The 17,563-nt window shown below is 52.0% G+C and overlaps 1 protein-coding gene across 1 annotated transcript in view; it reads right to left on the bottom strand.

Annotated features, from left to right (window-relative positions):
- MDN1 (midasin AAA ATPase 1) overlaps positions 1-15,482 on the bottom strand; it is an 85,055-nt gene extending 69,573 nt beyond the window's left edge. The window contains exons 1-17 of the mRNA XM_078615516.1: positions 15,181-15,482; positions 13,555-13,820; positions 12,918-13,151; positions 12,278-12,385; positions 11,219-11,432; positions 10,242-10,448; positions 9,727-9,858; positions 8,594-8,809; positions 6,306-6,475; positions 5,255-5,336; positions 4,384-4,479; positions 3,824-3,936; positions 2,702-2,850; positions 2,042-2,102; positions 1,602-1,810; positions 1,058-1,161; positions 446-590 (exon numbers count right to left, since the gene is read on the bottom strand). Coding sequence (XP_078471642.1) covers positions 446-590; positions 1,058-1,161; positions 1,602-1,810; positions 2,042-2,102; positions 2,702-2,850; positions 3,824-3,936; positions 4,384-4,479; positions 5,255-5,336; positions 6,306-6,475; positions 8,594-8,809; positions 9,727-9,858; positions 10,242-10,448; positions 11,219-11,432; positions 12,278-12,385; positions 12,918-13,151; positions 13,555-13,820; positions 15,181-15,285 — 2,611 coding nt within the window. The 5' untranslated portion in view covers positions 15,286-15,482. The remainder of the gene's footprint in view (positions 1-445; positions 591-1,057; positions 1,162-1,601; positions 1,811-2,041; positions 2,103-2,701; positions 2,851-3,823; positions 3,937-4,383; positions 4,480-5,254; positions 5,337-6,305; positions 6,476-8,593; positions 8,810-9,726; positions 9,859-10,241; positions 10,449-11,218; positions 11,433-12,277; positions 12,386-12,917; positions 13,152-13,554; positions 13,821-15,180) is intronic.
- Positions 15,483-17,563: the final 2,081 nt, after the last annotated feature.

Genomic DNA, 17,563 nt, shown 5'->3' with positions numbered 1-17,563 from the left:
AATCCTTTATATTAAGTTCACTTGCTTGCTTGCTTGCGCGCTTACGACCGTGCAAATCTTTCGGTCGTTTTTTAACCCACTTCCCGTGATCCAATCGAGCTGACATTTTGCACACAGACTCTTTGTGCGTGACAATTACTTTTCGTGAAAATTTTTTTCAAAAATTTTACACTTTTTAGGACAAGAATATTATATTTAATTACCAATTGCTTAATGGTGGCATGCAATCATCTGACCCATAGGTGGCAGCCATCTCAAGCCAGAGGACGAGAGGACTCTAGCCGCCACGCATATAAAGGATTTATAGTGAAAAACTTTTTTTTACGGGTTAATTTTTTTATGTCGAGTTCGTTAAACAAATCGGCCTCGACGGTCGGCAAGTGAAGGGATGTCGGGGGGGGGGAGAGGGGGAGAGGCCGGGGGGGGGGTGGGGGCGAGGTCCCACCTGTATCGCCGCGGTCCAGCAGCACCAGCGAGCCGCGGCTGCCCTCGAGCAGCCCGCTGAGACACTCCAGCGTCTCCGCCGACGCCAGGTTTATCTCGTCGAGCAGCACCCAGTCACCCGCGCGCACCGCTTGCGCGAGGCTGCCCTGCAGCCGCGCGGACGCACGCACCGGCAGAGGGAGTTCAGCACCAGCAGCAGCGCTGCGCTGCGCCCCATTGGAACTGCCCTCTGTGATTTGGTAACAACCGGGGCTTAATTTGAGCCAGGTCTGTCCAGGTCCGTGAACGGGAAATTATTTCCGCAACCGGCACACCACATTGAGTATACCTCGAGCTGGGGCTGTGAGTCGTTCAACGCAGACTCCAGTCTACCGGGAAACTCGGAAAATATTTGGTGAGAAATTAAGCTGTGGTTTACAACGCAAATGGGATTTCTAAGAGTTTCTGGGAAGAGAAGTGGGACCCCCAGTGGCGCAGTGGTTCACGCAGTATGCTAAGAACCCAACAACATGAAATCTTTAAGGGGTCAAACCCTAGCTGCGGAAGAGAGGCTCCAGGGGACGGACTGGGTGGTTGTGCGTGCAAGTCTTGTGAGTGAACGAGGACGGGTCACCTCCACGAAGCTGAAGAGCAGGGTTTTCTCGGCCACTTTCATCTGCCTCTGGATTTGTGCGAGGCGCAGTCCCAGGGCCTCCCACTGGGTGTGGAGGGCGGCACCTGCACACACAAGCAAACCCGTGTCAACCAGCACGCGCGCACCGTCACTTGGACTGCGCCTGTGTACATGGCCAGGCACAGACCGTAAATGATCACAGCATTAACAATGTGTCGGTCACCGCATCGCGCGCTTTCCGATGCGCTTCTGCGGCCGTTTGGAACGCTCCTTCCGAATTTAGGAAACCACTGGAGCGTTGCACTTTTGAATCGAGATTGAAAACTCCCTCACACCTTCGTTTAGCACGGTTGGCTACGTACGGTGCAAAAAAAGTTCAACATAAATACAACACCTGTCCCTCTGCCCATATGTCAGTCAGTCTGTCCGTGTGCCCGCCGCCTTTGTGCCTGCGGCAACGCTAGCTGCTCACAGCTCCGCACGCAACGCGCCAGTGTCGCGCGGAGTGTTAAAAACGCGGAAAACCGAATGCTTCCTTCCCCACCTTCGCCGTGTTCGCCGTTGCGGCCGCACGCCTTGGCCTGCACGTGCAGCATGAGCCTGACAAGGTCGCTCCAGCGCTTCTGCCGCACGCACGTCTGCAGGTGGCCCAGGAAGGTGGAGTTCTGCCGGCTCGAGAAGCTGCGCGCGAACAGCTCCTCGAACGCTTCGCGCAGCGGCGTCACGAGGCGCCGCGCGTCCACGGGCTTGTAACTGCGCGTGCACGCGCGCACGTGTGTTTGTGTGTGTGTACGTGCGCAACGGGGAGGAGATCGCAGCACGAGAGAGAAGCGTGGGATCGTGAGCGATCGTACGAAGGTCGGCATCCGCAGGTCAAGACGCCAGGCGCAGCGAATGTAGCACGCCTTGCAAGTACAGTGCGCTCTTGGAGCAGTCCAACAGTTAAGCATCGACGTTTTGTTTGTAAGCAGAAGTTGTGCTCACCCTCCCAGCAGGTCAGCCGTGTCACTCTGCTGGTTCATGTTGATCACTCGGAGGGTGCGACCTGGGACGCAGAACATTGACACGCTCAGCAACCATTCGACAGCAGCAGCCAAAGGGGATTGGTGGGCATCTCTCACGTCTGGTTTGTAGCAGCAGAGTCGGTGCTTGGGTGGACGGTGAAGCGGGGGACACGTTTGGCGATTGGGTAGATCGGCCAAGAAAAATAATTTATAAGCAATTATATTTATTATATTTATTTTAAATGTGCATTTCTTGACTCTCCCTACACATAAATACTTGCTTGTTATTGTTTATAGGCAAGGACCCTCTGTGATAGCTATGGGTCCTGAACCCCACTAGGTCAAATCAGCCTTAAATTAGCATAAAATCGAGATTGAAATAAAACAATTTTTAACTGCTTTGTGTTTTATTTGTCCCTTCCCCGCACCTCCAATTAGCACGGTTGGTTACATACAGTGTGAAAGAAGTTCAACATACATGGTTGCGGTGTGTTCGATAAACATGTATGTTCTACACATCCCATAATAATCATCATCATCACGATCCCTGCGCACACAGGGAAGGACCGCGAGCCCGACACAGCGGGGCGAGACAACAACGCAGCGGGGCGTGGGAGAAAGGGGGGGGGGGGTTTGCTACCGAGGCTGGTGGCCAGGTGCTGCACCGTGGACGTCTTCCCCGTGCCGGTCTCGCCCACCAGCAGGACGGGCTCCTCGCGCGCCACGCACACCGCCACCTGCTCCAGCAGCACCGCAGAAGGCCGCGTCGCTGCAAACGTCGCCGCGTCCCTGCACGACGGCGAAAGCGCGCGGAGAAGCCACCCCGGCAGCCCCCCCCACCACGTTCTGGTTAGGCTCGTCAAGTGCTGTTTGATGTTACTAGGCTCAATGAAAACTAAACCTTTTCTTCTACCAGGTAGCGACGTAGGTCTTTCTCAGAAGCGACCTGTCCACAAATGATAGCTCAACCAAGCGGCTTATCATGCGCGAATTTATAACAGTCAAATATACTTTAGCCTCGTGTCGATTCTAAATGTGGAGGGATAAGCCGGAGGACTCGGAGAAAAATCCACGCGACCACGGGGAGAACATGCAAACTCCAAATATAAACGCATCAGGGTCAGGATCGAACCCACGACCACCTGCAGACAAGGTGAGGTAGTTAACATCTCGCCACCCAAGTGTTGATTAATCACCCACACGCCTTGCACACGGTGCACACCGAGGATTGGAAGCTGGGTTCGTAACACAGTCACCGGTCCTTCCGGCGTGGGAAAGACCGGTTCGGATATCATTGGCCACCGATATTAACCGCGGTCAGGAATCGAGCTCGGGTAACCGGATTCGTAGCGCAGTTCGCTCACCACTCCGCAATTGTTAAAAATAAATCATATTAATTTATAGCCCTTTAATCATTCCACTGCTGGATGAAGGACTCTTCACACGGTGTCAGTCATGGGGGTTGTTAAGACTGTAACTTCGCCACGCTGTTCAGCGTGAGCTGAAGGTGGATGGCCCAGTAGTGGTTCAAATATCACTCGCCCACTGATGTCAGCTATGGCCGGCAAATCTAACCCAGGATATTGGGTTCATAGCGCAGTTCGCTAACCATTGTGCCACCGCTCGCCACAAACACACAAAAACACACGCAAACACACTCGAACACACACACACACACACCACCATTCCCCGCTTGGCTTAGCAGGATTCCTGCTGGTGTAAGTGCAGTTTGCGAGCGCCTACTGCCGCGTCTCGCCTTCACCTGCTCAGAGTCACGGCCTCTCTCAGCTGTCGAGGAAGCGTCGCTCGTCCGACTGTAACCGTGGTCTCCGTGACGACAATCTCGGGCTTGTAGTGGCGACAGAAAAACTCCACCTGCAACGGTGGGGAAACAACGACGCCCACGACGGCAACGTCAGCCTCATCAGCGACAACTGCGCCGGCTTCTGAACACGACTTCTGCGATTCACGTTGGTGTTACTTTACGAATATGCTTCGATTTAAGTTCTTTCAATTTATGTACTGGTTTTCAGGAACATAAACCGGGGTATGCCCGTATCATCATTATCATCATCAGCCATGACGATGACGACGATGACGACGTTGAATATCCACCGAGCACCCGCGCACAATATTATTTCTGCGCTCCATCTCTGCGGTGAACGTTCTTTCAGGCATGTTCCCAAAAGGCCGCCCAACGCATCGGGTGGCGTCCCATACACGCGTGAGAGAATACGCCAGACGCGTTTGTGCGCGCGCGTGTGGGAATGCGTGTTCGTGCGTGTGTGCGCGCAGGCGTGTGTGGTGCGCAGAAGGACGTGCCTTCTCGCGGATGATGTTGAGTTGGAAGCCGATGATCTCCGCCAGCATCTGCCGGTTCTCAGGCTGGGACAGCACCGCGCAGAAGCAGTCCAGCGCCTGAGGTGGGGGGTGGGGGGGGAGAACGCGCAATCCGTCAGCGCTGTGGGAGCGAGATGAACATCCTGGTCCCCCACCATGAGAAAGTCGAATTGCTACAGTCATGTGTGGCAGGTTACGGAGACACCTTTGGCCAGATTCATATCTTGACACATTTAATGCCTTGGCAATTCACCCCTTTGAGTGGTGGGTGGCATCGGCATGTTTTTTGCCAAAAAAGCATCACAAAAGGAAAATTCGACAAAGTGTGAGCCAGGTCATTGTGTTTGTTGAACTTCTTTCTCACCGTACGTAACAAACGATGCTAATCGGAGTTGCGGGGGGAAAGACAGCAAACTAGTTTCTGATGACACGCGATGTGGGTGGAGGTGTTTACATGCACGTTTAATATCCCATAATCCTTCACTGTTCTGCCTTGCAGGAGCAGCACTGAGTCAGCCCGCTCTTACCCAATTAAAAAAAGAAATACGCCGCAGTTTAGACTCAAGACTCACACTTTATTTCACACGCAAAAGCCCATTGAGCTCAGCAGCTCTTTTTAAAGGGCGACCAGCCCAAGGCAGTGGTGGCGGTTACAATACAATACGAAAACATCGCGAAACTTTCACGAGTGGTGCCAAAGGCTTTGGCGTGATAACAAAGTGTCTCCCCCTATACCCTTGCACAATCACGAAGGGCCTGACCGGGGGCTACGAACCGATGCGTCGTCATGTGTGCGAGTGTTTTAGGGATCTTGATTGGTTGCCACACTGGTTTTATCAGAGGCGTCGCCCACCTCCTGGAAGATGCAGAGCGCGTTGGCTTCAGCCGTGCCCTTGAAGAGATGGGCGACGCGTTGGCACCACTTGAGGAGATCCCTGCACGGGAACGCGGCGATGAACACGGTGAACATCCCAGCTGAACATCCCAGCTGAACATCCCAGCTGAACATCCCAGCTGAACATCCCAGGGGAACATCCCAGCTGAACATCCCAGCTGAACATCCCAGGTGAACATCCCAGGTGAACATCCCAGCTGAACATCCCAGCTGAACATCCCAGCTGAACATCCCAGCTGAACATCCCAGCTGAACATCCCAGCTGAACATCCCAGCTGAACATCCCAGCTGAACATCCCAGCTGAACATCCCAGCTGAACATCCCAGCTGAACATCTCAGCTGAACATCCCAGCTGAACATCCCAGCTGAACATCCCAGCTGAACATCCCAGCTGAACATCCCAGCTGAACATCCCAGCTGAACATCCCAGGTGAACAACCGAAGAGGCCCTCCGAGGACACAGATCACTCCAAGCAGGCGGCACGTGCAGCTATCTCCTCCACGTTTCTTGAACGATGTTCTCCGGCGGGCTACATTATAAAATTAGCGCCTGCTGGCAGGCCCACGTGACGTCACGCGTCACGTTTACAGACATGACGGCACCGCGACATTGCTGCTGTTGTTGTTGCTGCGTTAAAGGCCTCGTGGGGTAAAGAATGTTTGAGCAACCACTATTCTTCTTCTTGGTTCTTTCGGTAAAGTCACGTAGAAGGGAAAATAATGAAAATAAAACATAATGAAATAATTCTCACTGTGAGAATTTTATATTATGTTTTATTATTATTTTATTATTTCCCTTCTACGTGACTTTACCGAAAGAACCAAGAAGACGAATCCCTGCAGTCACGAAAGCTTTAAATCGAAATTTAACCACTATTCTTACAAAAAAACACAGTATACCACAGCGGTATTGTACAACACAGCGATGCACATCGGTGTTTTTCCCAAATTCAACGAGGAAGTTTTGTGGTGGTGGTGGGGGGGTGGACGGACAGTGCCACGACCGACCTCAGCGAGATGACTCGCCCCTCCATGTTGAGGCGTCTCGGCTGTGCCGGGGTCATCTGGGGTCCCTCCGCTCCCGCACAACTGTCCACTTGGTCTCCCGTCAGCTGGCAGTAGATGAGCAGCAGCCGCTCGGCCGCAGGGCTGGGTAGGCTGAAGCGGCTCATCAGCACCTGGGCAGGGCACAGCGCTCGCACGTCAGCAGTGTCCCCATTCATACAAAAACAAAAAAAAAATTAACCCGTAAAAACAACGTTTTTCACTATAAATCCTTTATATGCGTGGCGGCTAGAGTCCTCTCGTCCTCTGGCTTGAGATGGCTGCCACCTATGGGTCAGATGATTGTCTGCCAGCATTAAGCAATTGGTAATTAAATATTTTTAAAAAATTCCCTAAACAGTGTAAAATTTTGGAAAAAAATTTTCACGAAAATTAATTGTCACGCACAACGAGTCTGTGTGGAAAATGTCAGCTCGATTGGATCACGGGAAGTGGGTTAAAGAACGACCGAAAGATTTGCACGGTCGTAAGCAAGCAAGCAAGTGACCTTAATATAAAGGATTAAAAAATCCACATACACGGCCCGTACTCTTTGGATCTTTCGGTAAAGTCACGTAGATAGAGCTACGTAAAATAATAAAAATTAAATTAATAAAATAATTCTCACGACTTTTCGGCCACAACGCAAGCAGCTGTCCTCAGGTGAAGACCAGGTCTGTCGGGGAGACAGCGTTTGAAGGTCTCCCCAACAGACCTGGTCTTCACCTGAGGACGGCTGCTTGCGTTGTGGCCGAAACGTCGTGAGAATTATTTTATTATGTTTTATTTATATTATTTTATTATTTCCCTTCTACGTGACTTTACCGAAAGAACCAAGAAGATGAATCCCTGCAATCACAAAAGCTTGAAATCAAAATTTAGATCTACATAGATAGATCTACGTGACTTAGATCTACGTGACTTTACCGAACGAACCAAAGAGTATGAATTCCTGCAGTCACGAAAGCTTCAAATCAAGATACACGGCCCGGATTTTTAGTTGGCACGCTGGGCTATGAGCCAGGTGACCTGAGTTAGATTCCCAGTCATGGCTAACAGTGGGGATGATGATATATGAAGCGGTCTGGGGGCCTGCCCCATCACCGACAAACAACTCCTTATTAACATCAAGGCGCCCACCATGCACCACAGCTTCCCACTCGCACACAGAAAGACATGCACACGTGCATGTCTGAAAAATAATCAACAACAAGCACGTACTCTGATCCGCGTAAAATACTACTCAATCTCCTCCATTAACCACATCGACAGATCCCCCGATAGAGATGTAAGCGAGCAACTATTAAGCCTGCTGCAGCCCTCACAGACACACACACGAACACGTAAGCACCGATACACTTTAACAAGTATGCCTCCACTAACCACCATCTAATGCAGACCCCTAATCTAAACATGCTCAATTCTCCCCAATAACCAAAACGCAAAGATCCCACCCCACAGGCTTAGGAGACTGTTGGGGCAAGTGCTGAGTCGACCGAAGGCGAGACCCAGGACTGGTTCACACATTCGTCATCGATGCCAGCCGCGAGCGAGAATCAAACTCTGATTCTAGATCTGAAGCTTTCGTGACTGCAAGGATTCATACTCTTATTTTTGTCGGTAAAGTCACGTAGGTAAAAAATTGAAATTAAAATTAATAAAAATAAAATAATAATAAAAATCACGACGTTTCGGAGGCAACACAAGTCTCCGTCATCAGGTGGGACCGTCACAGCCAGATTTGCTGTATCAAGTGAGGCAGGGATTCCAAGATGCAATTTCTTAAATACAAGTTAAGGGGGAAGGGGGGGAGCTTATCAGAATGTGGTAGCCAATGAATGGAACGTATCGGGAGGGGGGGGGCTTACACATCGTGCTTTTTTTTTAGCCCCCCCCCTCCCAATACGTTCCATTCATTGGCTACCACATTCTGATAAGCTCCCCCCCTCTCCCCCTTAACTTGTATTTAAGAGCTTGTCTCTTGGAATTCTGCCTCACTTGATACAGCAAATCTAGCTGTGACGGTCCCACCTGATGACGGAGACTTGTGTTGCCTCCGAAACGCCGGGATTTTTATGATTATTTTTATTAATTTTAATTTCATTTTTGTACCTACGTGTCTTTACCGAAAAAACTAAGAGTACGAATCAAACTCTGGTTGCGGCATTTGCAGCACAAACGCGCCAACCTCGCCAACCGCTCCCCCATAACCACACGCGCATAAGGACGACACGCAGACAGGGCGAGCGCACCTCCTTGAGCTCCGGGCGCGCCATGCGCTCGACGCGCACGCGCGTGCACGCCTTGTCGAGCAGCGCGTCGTGCGAGCCCATCGCGTGGCGGCGCAGCGCGGCCCCGTGCAGCCGCCGCGTGGCAAACAGCTGGAAGCCGGGTGCCGCGCGGACGCAGTCCCCCCGCCCCGGCACGGACAGCACGCCCGACTCCAGCAGCGGGATGAGAACCGAGATCTGCGGCGGCGGCGGGGACAGGAGCGGCGTGGGTTTAGCGTTCGCGACGACGGCGCTCCAAAGATGCCCACGACGGGTCACGATAAGCAGAGCCCGGCGGCCACGCTCATCGGCCAAAGGACGAGTCGGTGAATAAAACCTTTTGTTTCGACCGGTGCTCTTGCACCACCGAGTTAAGCCGTGAGCGGGTCGCCGGTTTCATTGTGCAGTGCAATAACCACGACTACTGCTCCAGCCCTTGTACCATATACAAATATTATCCACTAAATACTTATCAACTAGCCAAACCCAAAACATGATTGTATATTTTATTTGCCCAGAAGTGTATTAGTTTCACTCATGGGGCAGCAGGGTCTGGCTTCATAGTAATTGCTGTTTATGCAAATGAGGGCTGGGATGACGAGGCCACCCCCTCCCCCTATCCCCCACCACCCCCTCCCCCTATCCCCCACCACCCCCCTCCCCCTATCCCCCACCACCCCCCTCCCCCTATCCCCCACCACCCCCTCCCCCTATCCCCCCACCACCCCCTCCCCCTATCCCCCACCACCCCCTCCCCCTATCCCCCACCACCCCCTCCTCCTATCCCCCACCACCCCTTCCCCCTATCCCCCACCACCCCTCCCCCTATTCCCCACCACCCCCTCCCCCTATCCCCCACCACCCCCTCCCCCTATCCCCCACCATCCCCTCCCCCTATCCCCCACCACCCCCTATCCCCCACCACCCCCTCCCCCTATCCCCCACCACCCCTCCCCCTATTCCCCACCACCCCCTCCCCCTATCCCCCACCACCCCCTCCCCCTATCCCCCACCATCCCCTCCCCCTATCCCCCACCACCCCCTATCCCCCACCACCCCCTCCCCCTATCCCCCACCACCCCCTCCCCGCCCGCCCCCCCCCCGGCCCACCGTACCACGTCGAGCGGTGCGTAGTCGATGTCCTCGAGCAGGATCCAGTCGCCGCGCGACACGGCCTGCGTCAGGGCGCCCGCTCGCCACGTGAACTCCCCCGGGACATCCGTGCAGCGGTACATGCCCAGCAGCGTCTACGCGCGGAAGCGCACGCGCGACACCGGTCATTCGCAAGGGGGACATGGGAGCACGAGGCGCGTCGAGCGACGAAAATTCACGCACTTCAGGACCGATGGTTGCACGCAAGATTTCATGCATGTATAGCAAGAATTAATAATAGATAAACTACTGCAAAATTACTTACCTACTACCAACTAAAGTTGGCTGTGGCCACCTCAACCACTTTGGTCACCACTAGATTTTTCCCCCAATTGTCTACTTTGCCAACACTGCGTGGAGCGCCGGTGAGTGCCGCTGGTGAGCGTTGCTGGTGATTGCTGCTCGTGAGTGCCGGTGAGCGCCGGTGAACGCCGGTGTGTGTCGCCGGCGAGTGCTGGTGTGTGCGTCGCGAGCTCACTCGGCTGTCGGTTTGATCCCCGAGCTGCACGGTGAGGAGTCCGGGCGGCGCCGTCCGTCCGGTCAGCGCCGCCAGCCGCTCGACGAGCGCCGTCTTGCCGCAGCCCACGGGGCCCTCGATGAGAGCGGCGCGGCGAGAGGCCACCGCCGACGCCAGGGCCCGCAGCAGCGCACACGTCGAGGGGACCGGCACCAGCGGGCACGGGGTCTAAGCAGAGACGAGCACACGGGGCTCAGTCACCGCGGGAGGGGGGGGGGGGCGCTCCCCCTTCAGGCTTGCAAATGTAACGCTCGCACCGCTGCTGGCGGAAGGGCCTTCACCACCACTTGAGGGAGCTCTTCTAGAAGGGTATGTTGGCCTACTCTTCCACATGGCCCAAACGTTTTGGAAGATGCTGGAGTACCCGCACTTTACCTCACCAGACGAAATCTCGCCGACTGACTAACAGGTGGACAGAGGCAGCGGTGGGGGGGGGAGCAGGAGTTGAATAAACTTTCGATTTAAAGCTTTCGTGACTGCAGGGATTCATATTCTTGGTTCTTTCGGTAGAAGGGAAATAATAAAAATAAAACATAATAAAATATAATTCTCACGACGTTTCGGCCACAACGCAAGCAGGACGTCTGCTTGCATTGTGGCCGAAACGTCGTGAGAATTATATTTTATTATGTTTAATTTTTATTATTTTATTATTTCCCTTTTAATAAACTTGTCCTTTATTTAAACTGCTGCAACGGGAGATTGAACCTGGGACATCTGGGTTGTAAGTCCACTGTGGTAAACCATTACACCGCGGCAGAAATCCTTAACAAATATTGTCATACAAAATCTACTTTAAGATTATTATAACAGGATTCACACGTTAAATGGGCGAACATTAATGACAGTTCACCATGCGACACAGCTTTAACAAACTGTGCGAAATCTAAACATTCGCAGAATCGCGTAACGCGTTCCGACTCAACCGGCCCAGTCACCTGCCCAGCCGTGCCCTCCTCTCCGGGCCCGTTCCGCGGCAGCACGACGCCACACACGGGCACGACGCGCTCCGAGAGGTCGCTGGAGAGGAACTCGCTCCCCGTGCCCGCACGAGGACCCTGGGGAAGCACCCCGCGGCTCCAGAGGGGACAGTCGGACGCCACGAGCGTCAGCGCTCCCTCCGCAACCTCGGAGGCGCTCTCCTTTATCAGCCTGCACGAGCGGGGGGGACATCAGGCAGCCGGTATAAGAGCAGCCAGTGACAGCAAAAAATAAGCCAAGCTGTTAACCGCTTAAGAGCTGCGAGCGGTGATGACGTCATCTTGCACTATTTGAGACCGGAAGCTGGTGGATTGCTTCACTATTCTGGCAAATCGCCTGATGATGCTGGATGTAATTACCGGCGAGACGTCGTACTCAGATTGTAAATGTTGTGGATTTACTCTCCAACACAACAGTGGGTTGAAGTAGCAATTAACTGGCGAATTGTTTGCGTGACAAACCTTACTGGCTGTGCCGGGTGTGGAAGGGTTACGATACATTTAACCCAAAAACTTTTATTATGAATATTGGTCGCGAAAGCCTACGTGCTAAGCTGTACGCTCCGTACACTTTGCGAACGGCGATTCCCTGCGGACAAGCGTCAAAGCAGCAGCGTGGTTACCGAAGCATTTGGGCTCGTCACACATTCTAAGTTAAGTCGTCAAAGGTAAGGGTGCAGCTCAGCAACTGCTTGCTTACCGCACTACTGGCGGAAGGGCCTCTGCTAGGGGGAACTCTAAGAGAGCAATTTCAACAGGGTACTTAAGCCTTCTCTTCAATGCTGTGCCAGAAGTCTTGGAAGAGATGGGAGGTCCCACACTTCACCCCACCGCACATAACCTGCCGATCGACCATCTGTGTCGTATCCATATATAATGCTGGGTGGACAGTGGCGGGGGAGATTCAACAAACTGCCGTGCCGGGAGATCGAACCGTTTGCGAGTGCAGTGCGCTGACCGTTACACCACGGCAGCATCCCACAACCCAAGGGATTTGACTGGTGCGGTCGGACTCACGCGATGCGGTGGGAGATGAGCTCATCTTCGCTGAGGACCCGGCTGAGGAACTGCATCCTCTGCCGGTCGCTCATCGCGCAGAGCAGCGCCAGGCAGTTGGCCGTGTACCTGAAAAAATAAATGCACACAGAACACATCGGAATGCATTGGAATATATGGTTAATTCTCCATCATCTGCGGGCAAATTATCTGGCGTACCCTGTACACCTATTACACATGCGGGGGATGGTTCGAGCCACGTGAGTGCAAACATTAATTTAGGAAGCAATAAAAACAGAAGACACATTCTATTACATTCACCCCCATTCTACATAATAATAATGAATCATTTACACTTATAAAGTGCGTTTCACCCAAGGCGCTGCACAGAGATAAATGCAAGTAAATAACCAACACAATTCTAAAACTTAATACAAGCACTCAGGCTCATAATTTAAACATAAATAATACCTGTTTTTATATCCTCATTTACATGTGTTTTACATTAGCCATGTTTTGGTTTCATTCTGGCTACCGCTCCCTCCCATTAACCCAAACAAGAGATGATTTTACATCCCTGTGGTTTATGCTTCCTGGAAAAAGAGGGAAAATCCGAATCATGGCCGTGGTGTGCGAGGCGTGCGTTTTTACAGATGCCTACCATCGAACGCGGCTGTCTGGATCTTGCAAAAGGGGCACGCACACACTCCAGTCCCATTGGTCGGACAGCACCGTGTGACATCCCTTGAGTAGCCTATACGATGCCTCCATCAGGTCGGCCAGAGGGATGAGTTTGGATCGTTTTCTCTTCCCCTTTTCCTTGGCGGCCGTTGCACCGCCGTGGCTGAGCCGCACAAATGCGGGCGGTGCCGTTTTGAAATATCGCTCCGCAAACCTGAAACACAAAATCAGTATTAGCGAGTAATGGCACCAAGCAAAACTAATACCTTGTGAGAAGTTTCTGAAATTAGCCCGACAACGTTCGGCGACTCCTTTACCACAACTCAATTGTTATTAAACACTTGCTTTGACCAAGCTGAATTTACTTAGGTTCATAATATTATTAAGCACTGAATGATGGGCGAGCAACTTAATATTTTATTCCCTTGTTTCCCACTTTCCCGGGACGTTGTATTTTCCAGAATTTTTTGTTTTATTTCAAACTCCCCCCAAATCTTTGGGTGCATCTTACTTTCCGCAGCATCTTATAAAACTAGAGTTAGTGGTACATAAAACAAACGCTGTCGCCATGGCTTGGAATAATCAGCTTCGAAGAGCACGTCAAACAAGACACTTACTGCACCGCATCTGGGCTCAGCGGCAAGAGTTTCCCCAGCGCGACGCAGAAACGCTCGTGGAAGCCCATCCATCGATTCGAGGCTTTCGACTCTCGCGTCTCCTGTTCGGATTCCTCCCCGCGTCGCTCCGACTCTTCCCCCAGACGCTCGAACAGCACGGGCAGCAGCGGGCGCAGGGCGCGCGCCACGTGCAGCGTGGAGTCGGGCTCCAGCAGCAGCGCTGAGAGAGTGTCCAGCAGAGCCCCGCGCTCGGAGGGTGACCAAGCCTGGAGTGAGTGCGTGCAAGGGTGGCAGCAGCAGGAGGTTTACATTGGCGGGCAGATGTTCTTGCATTCGTATACAGCGTCCTCGAAGTACTGAAATAATTATGGGGTGGTGGGGCGGAGGGGGGTGCAATGGTATATCTGTTTTCTGAACAAATTATTTCAAATTTAGCCATGTAATGATCCGGATAAATGTATGTCGTCCAGAGCCTCCACCACCCAACACGGCTAAACTAATTCAATTTGTCACGTGTACTAGCGATTAACATGCCGTTTGTTATTGTTTCAGCTCACCCAGAAAAACAATTCTCACAATAAACTTCAGCAATTGGATACTATTTTATTTATTTAAAAAACAGAATTGACACATTTGTTTGGGTTATGTCGGGTGGTGGAGGGTGTTGACGACACAATTATCCAGATCATTATGTGGCCTAACCCAAATATCTATTTGTGAATCATGAAACTGGCTAAAAAAACGTACGTTAAGTCAAATTATTCACATTATATTCAAATGTTGTTAAAACACATCTCGGCAATTCATCTGCGGTGGTTATTCTCTTGGAAACGTTCCCTCCTTTGGCTGTCATTCCGTCACCGGTCACGTCACTCGGTCATAACTGAACAACACAATCGCAATGTATGGGATTTTCATTTAGGGGTTGGCACAAGTGGCGAGCAAATTATTCATTACAACAATGAATGGGAGACGCGATGCTGGGGCGAGAGTTAAAGGGATGAATGCTGTGAGCAACAGAAAACTAAAGCGGCCAATATCACTAAAAATCAATAGCTAACACTGCACTCACCCATAACCAACGAGCTCGCACTAGACCTACAACCTAAGGGTATACAACAGCCAGCCAGCTACTGGGCTATATAATAGCACTTCCACAAACCCGAACTAGTCAATCACACAAGTTCCAGTCCTGCTCTTACCAACTACCCATCCTGCCACGACCACTAGCCCTGACAATAACCATCCAGCAACTATGCCTGAACCATAACCAACCAGTCACTGACATTAGCCCCGTCGATAACCATCCAGCAACTATCCCTAAACCATAACCAACCAGTCACTAGCCCTGTCGATAACCATACAGCCACTAGCCTGCACCAACCAGCCACTAGCACTAGCATTGACGATAACCGACCAGCCACTAGCCCTCACACGGACCTGTAAACCATCTTCCAGGATAACGCAAGGGCCCAGATAACAACATGCTTTCACTCCGACTAGCCGCGTGCATCGCAAAGCCTCTCTCGCAGGGGGAAGGCTAAGAGGCCGAGAGATCGAGGGGGGGGGGAGGGGGGCACGAGAAGCCGAGGGGGCCAGTGAGGCCACGGGAACTCGGCGCGTCACCTGCTGCTGTGGCCGGTCAGCGAGGTGGCCCAAGCCGGCTTGGCATTGGCCGCTCACGCTCGCCAGGCGAAGCAGCGCGTCCATCGGCACCGCCACGAGGTCCATCTCGTAAGCGAGACGGAAAACCGCACGCACGCACGCACACAATCTTCCAATTAATTATAAATGACGGCGCATATAGCACTCGAGTTTTACGGCAGCGGTGTCTGTCGCGCGAGGTACAAAAATGCGTTGCTCGCTGCAGCGTCCACGTGTTGGCAGCCTGCAACACGTGCGCTGTGGTGCAACGTCACATCCTGTTCCGGGCGCGTCACCGAGTAAAACGTCACATCCTGTTGCTGATTTAATTTTTATTTAAATTATTATTAATGTTGTTGTTATTGTTGTTGTTAAGCCATTACATTTTCAACACCGCAGCAACAAAAAAATCGTTCAAATTGGAAAAGCGAACTGCCGTCAATTACGCTTTCATCTCGTTATGTGTGTGCGTAGGGGGGGAGCGGTGGTGCAGCGGTTAGCGCCACGCCGCGCTACGAACCCGGCCACTCGAATTCGATTCCCGCTCACGGCCAACACCGGGGACAATTATCTGAACCGGTCCTGGGCTTCCCCTAGGTAGACTCAGCCTCAAATGAGTACCCGGTGCGGTGTGTAGTAAACATCGCCACTGGGGAGACAAAGGCGGTCGGGCGTGGTGCTGGCCACCCACCCCCTCGTGTGTGCCGTGCCGGCCTTCATAGATGCTCGCTAACAGCACTTGCCCCAACAGTCTGTTAAGGCTACACGGGGGATCTTTGTCTTTGTAGGGGGGAGCGGTGGTGCAGCGGTTAGCGCCACGCCGCGCTACGAACCCGGCCACCCGAGTTCGATTCCCGCTCACGGCCAACACCGGTGACGATTATCTAGGTCGACTCAGCCTCAAATGAGCACACGTGTAACGCGCGTTGTGTAGTAATCATCGCTGCGAGGGAGACAAAGGCGGCTTTCAGAGCTGCGACTCGCTCACAGTAACTTGCCCACCAACAGCATGTTCAGGGACCTTTGCAAATTTAGTTTTTGCATAATTGCGATTTAATGCGCGACCTTTTAATAAATCTACCGTGCATAAAGCAAGTGGTGTAAGCTGCCACGAGACTTCAGCAGGAGGCAATGCACTAAAAAAAATGTGAAAAATAAATTACCATTGTGGATGTTGGCTTTCGCGACCAATATCCATAAGGGAACGTCCATAAATGACGTCACGCGATTTTGGACGATTTTTGACCCCCCCCCCCTCGTCACACGGCGTCACAAAAAGTCAGACCCCCCCCCCCCTCAAATATGACGTCACAAAGATCTGCCCCCCCCCCCCCCCAAAACCATATTTCCATTTTGAAAATAAAACATGCTTCAAATCGCTTTAAACTATTGTCATTGTAGTGCGTATTTAATGTGGCGCTGCACTCTGATGTTGTAGGAGTGTTGTTATAACAAATTAGTGTTGTTATAACAATTCGATATTTATTTAAAGTTGCGCATTTTGATATGACGTCACATTTCTCACCCCCTCGTCACAAATGTCTGACCTCCGCCCCCCGGTGCGTGACGTCATTTATGGACGGCCCCTAATATACGTTTTTTTGGGTTCGATCGCCAATTAGTAAGGTTCGTTACTAGCACAGCACACCGGTTGCGTTGGGAGAGTAAACCCACGGCGTTTACAATTCGAGTACGACGTTTCGCCTGTAATTACAACCAGCATCATCAGGCGGCCAGCCAGAGTTGTGGACAAATCCTCCTGTTTGTTTCGTTCTCAGAGAGATAGCTGTGATGTCACCTCTGGCGAAGGCCATAGGATGGAGACGTTAATGTATATGCCTATAAATTGCAATGGGCATTCATTACCCGTTGGGTTATTCGTAGGGTAATCAACATGCATTATGCATCTACAATGCCCCAACATGTGTGCTGCCTGTCTTCACCAACCAGCCATTGAGCAGGAATCGTGGTGTAATAATCCCTACGACCGGCTTGAGGAGGCCCTCATCCAGCAGTGGATGGTAACTACCAGCTCAAGTCTTAGCCCAGGACCCTAGCTGGCCCAAAATAGCCCACATTACTCGTGTGCGCTGTCCATCTGGATATGGTGACAAGGCAATGTACAGGGTTGGTCCAGATGTCTTGTGACCCATATTTAAATCTCTAAAACGTAATGTTTTTTTAAAAGTAATATTTATTTGAAACAAATGAACATGCAAAGGAAAAAAAATGTTATGGGGTGAATTAATTGGCGGTCACAAGACATTTGGACCACCCCGTTGAGCCATGTGCTGTCGAAGGCGAGATGTTAAGTACCTCGCCTGATATACAGGAGGTCGTGCGTTCGATCCTCACCCTTAAGGCC

The sequence above is a fragment of the Lampetra planeri genome, chromosome 47, assembly GCF_965212315.1.
Source record: "Lampetra planeri chromosome 47, kcLamPlan1.2.h2, whole genome shotgun sequence".
NCBI classification, from domain to species: Eukaryota; Metazoa; Chordata; class Hyperoartia; order Petromyzontiformes; family Petromyzontidae; genus Lampetra; species Lampetra planeri.
The sequence above is the reverse complement of the archived record's forward strand: the minus strand, read 5'-3'. Positions and strand labels throughout refer to the sequence as shown.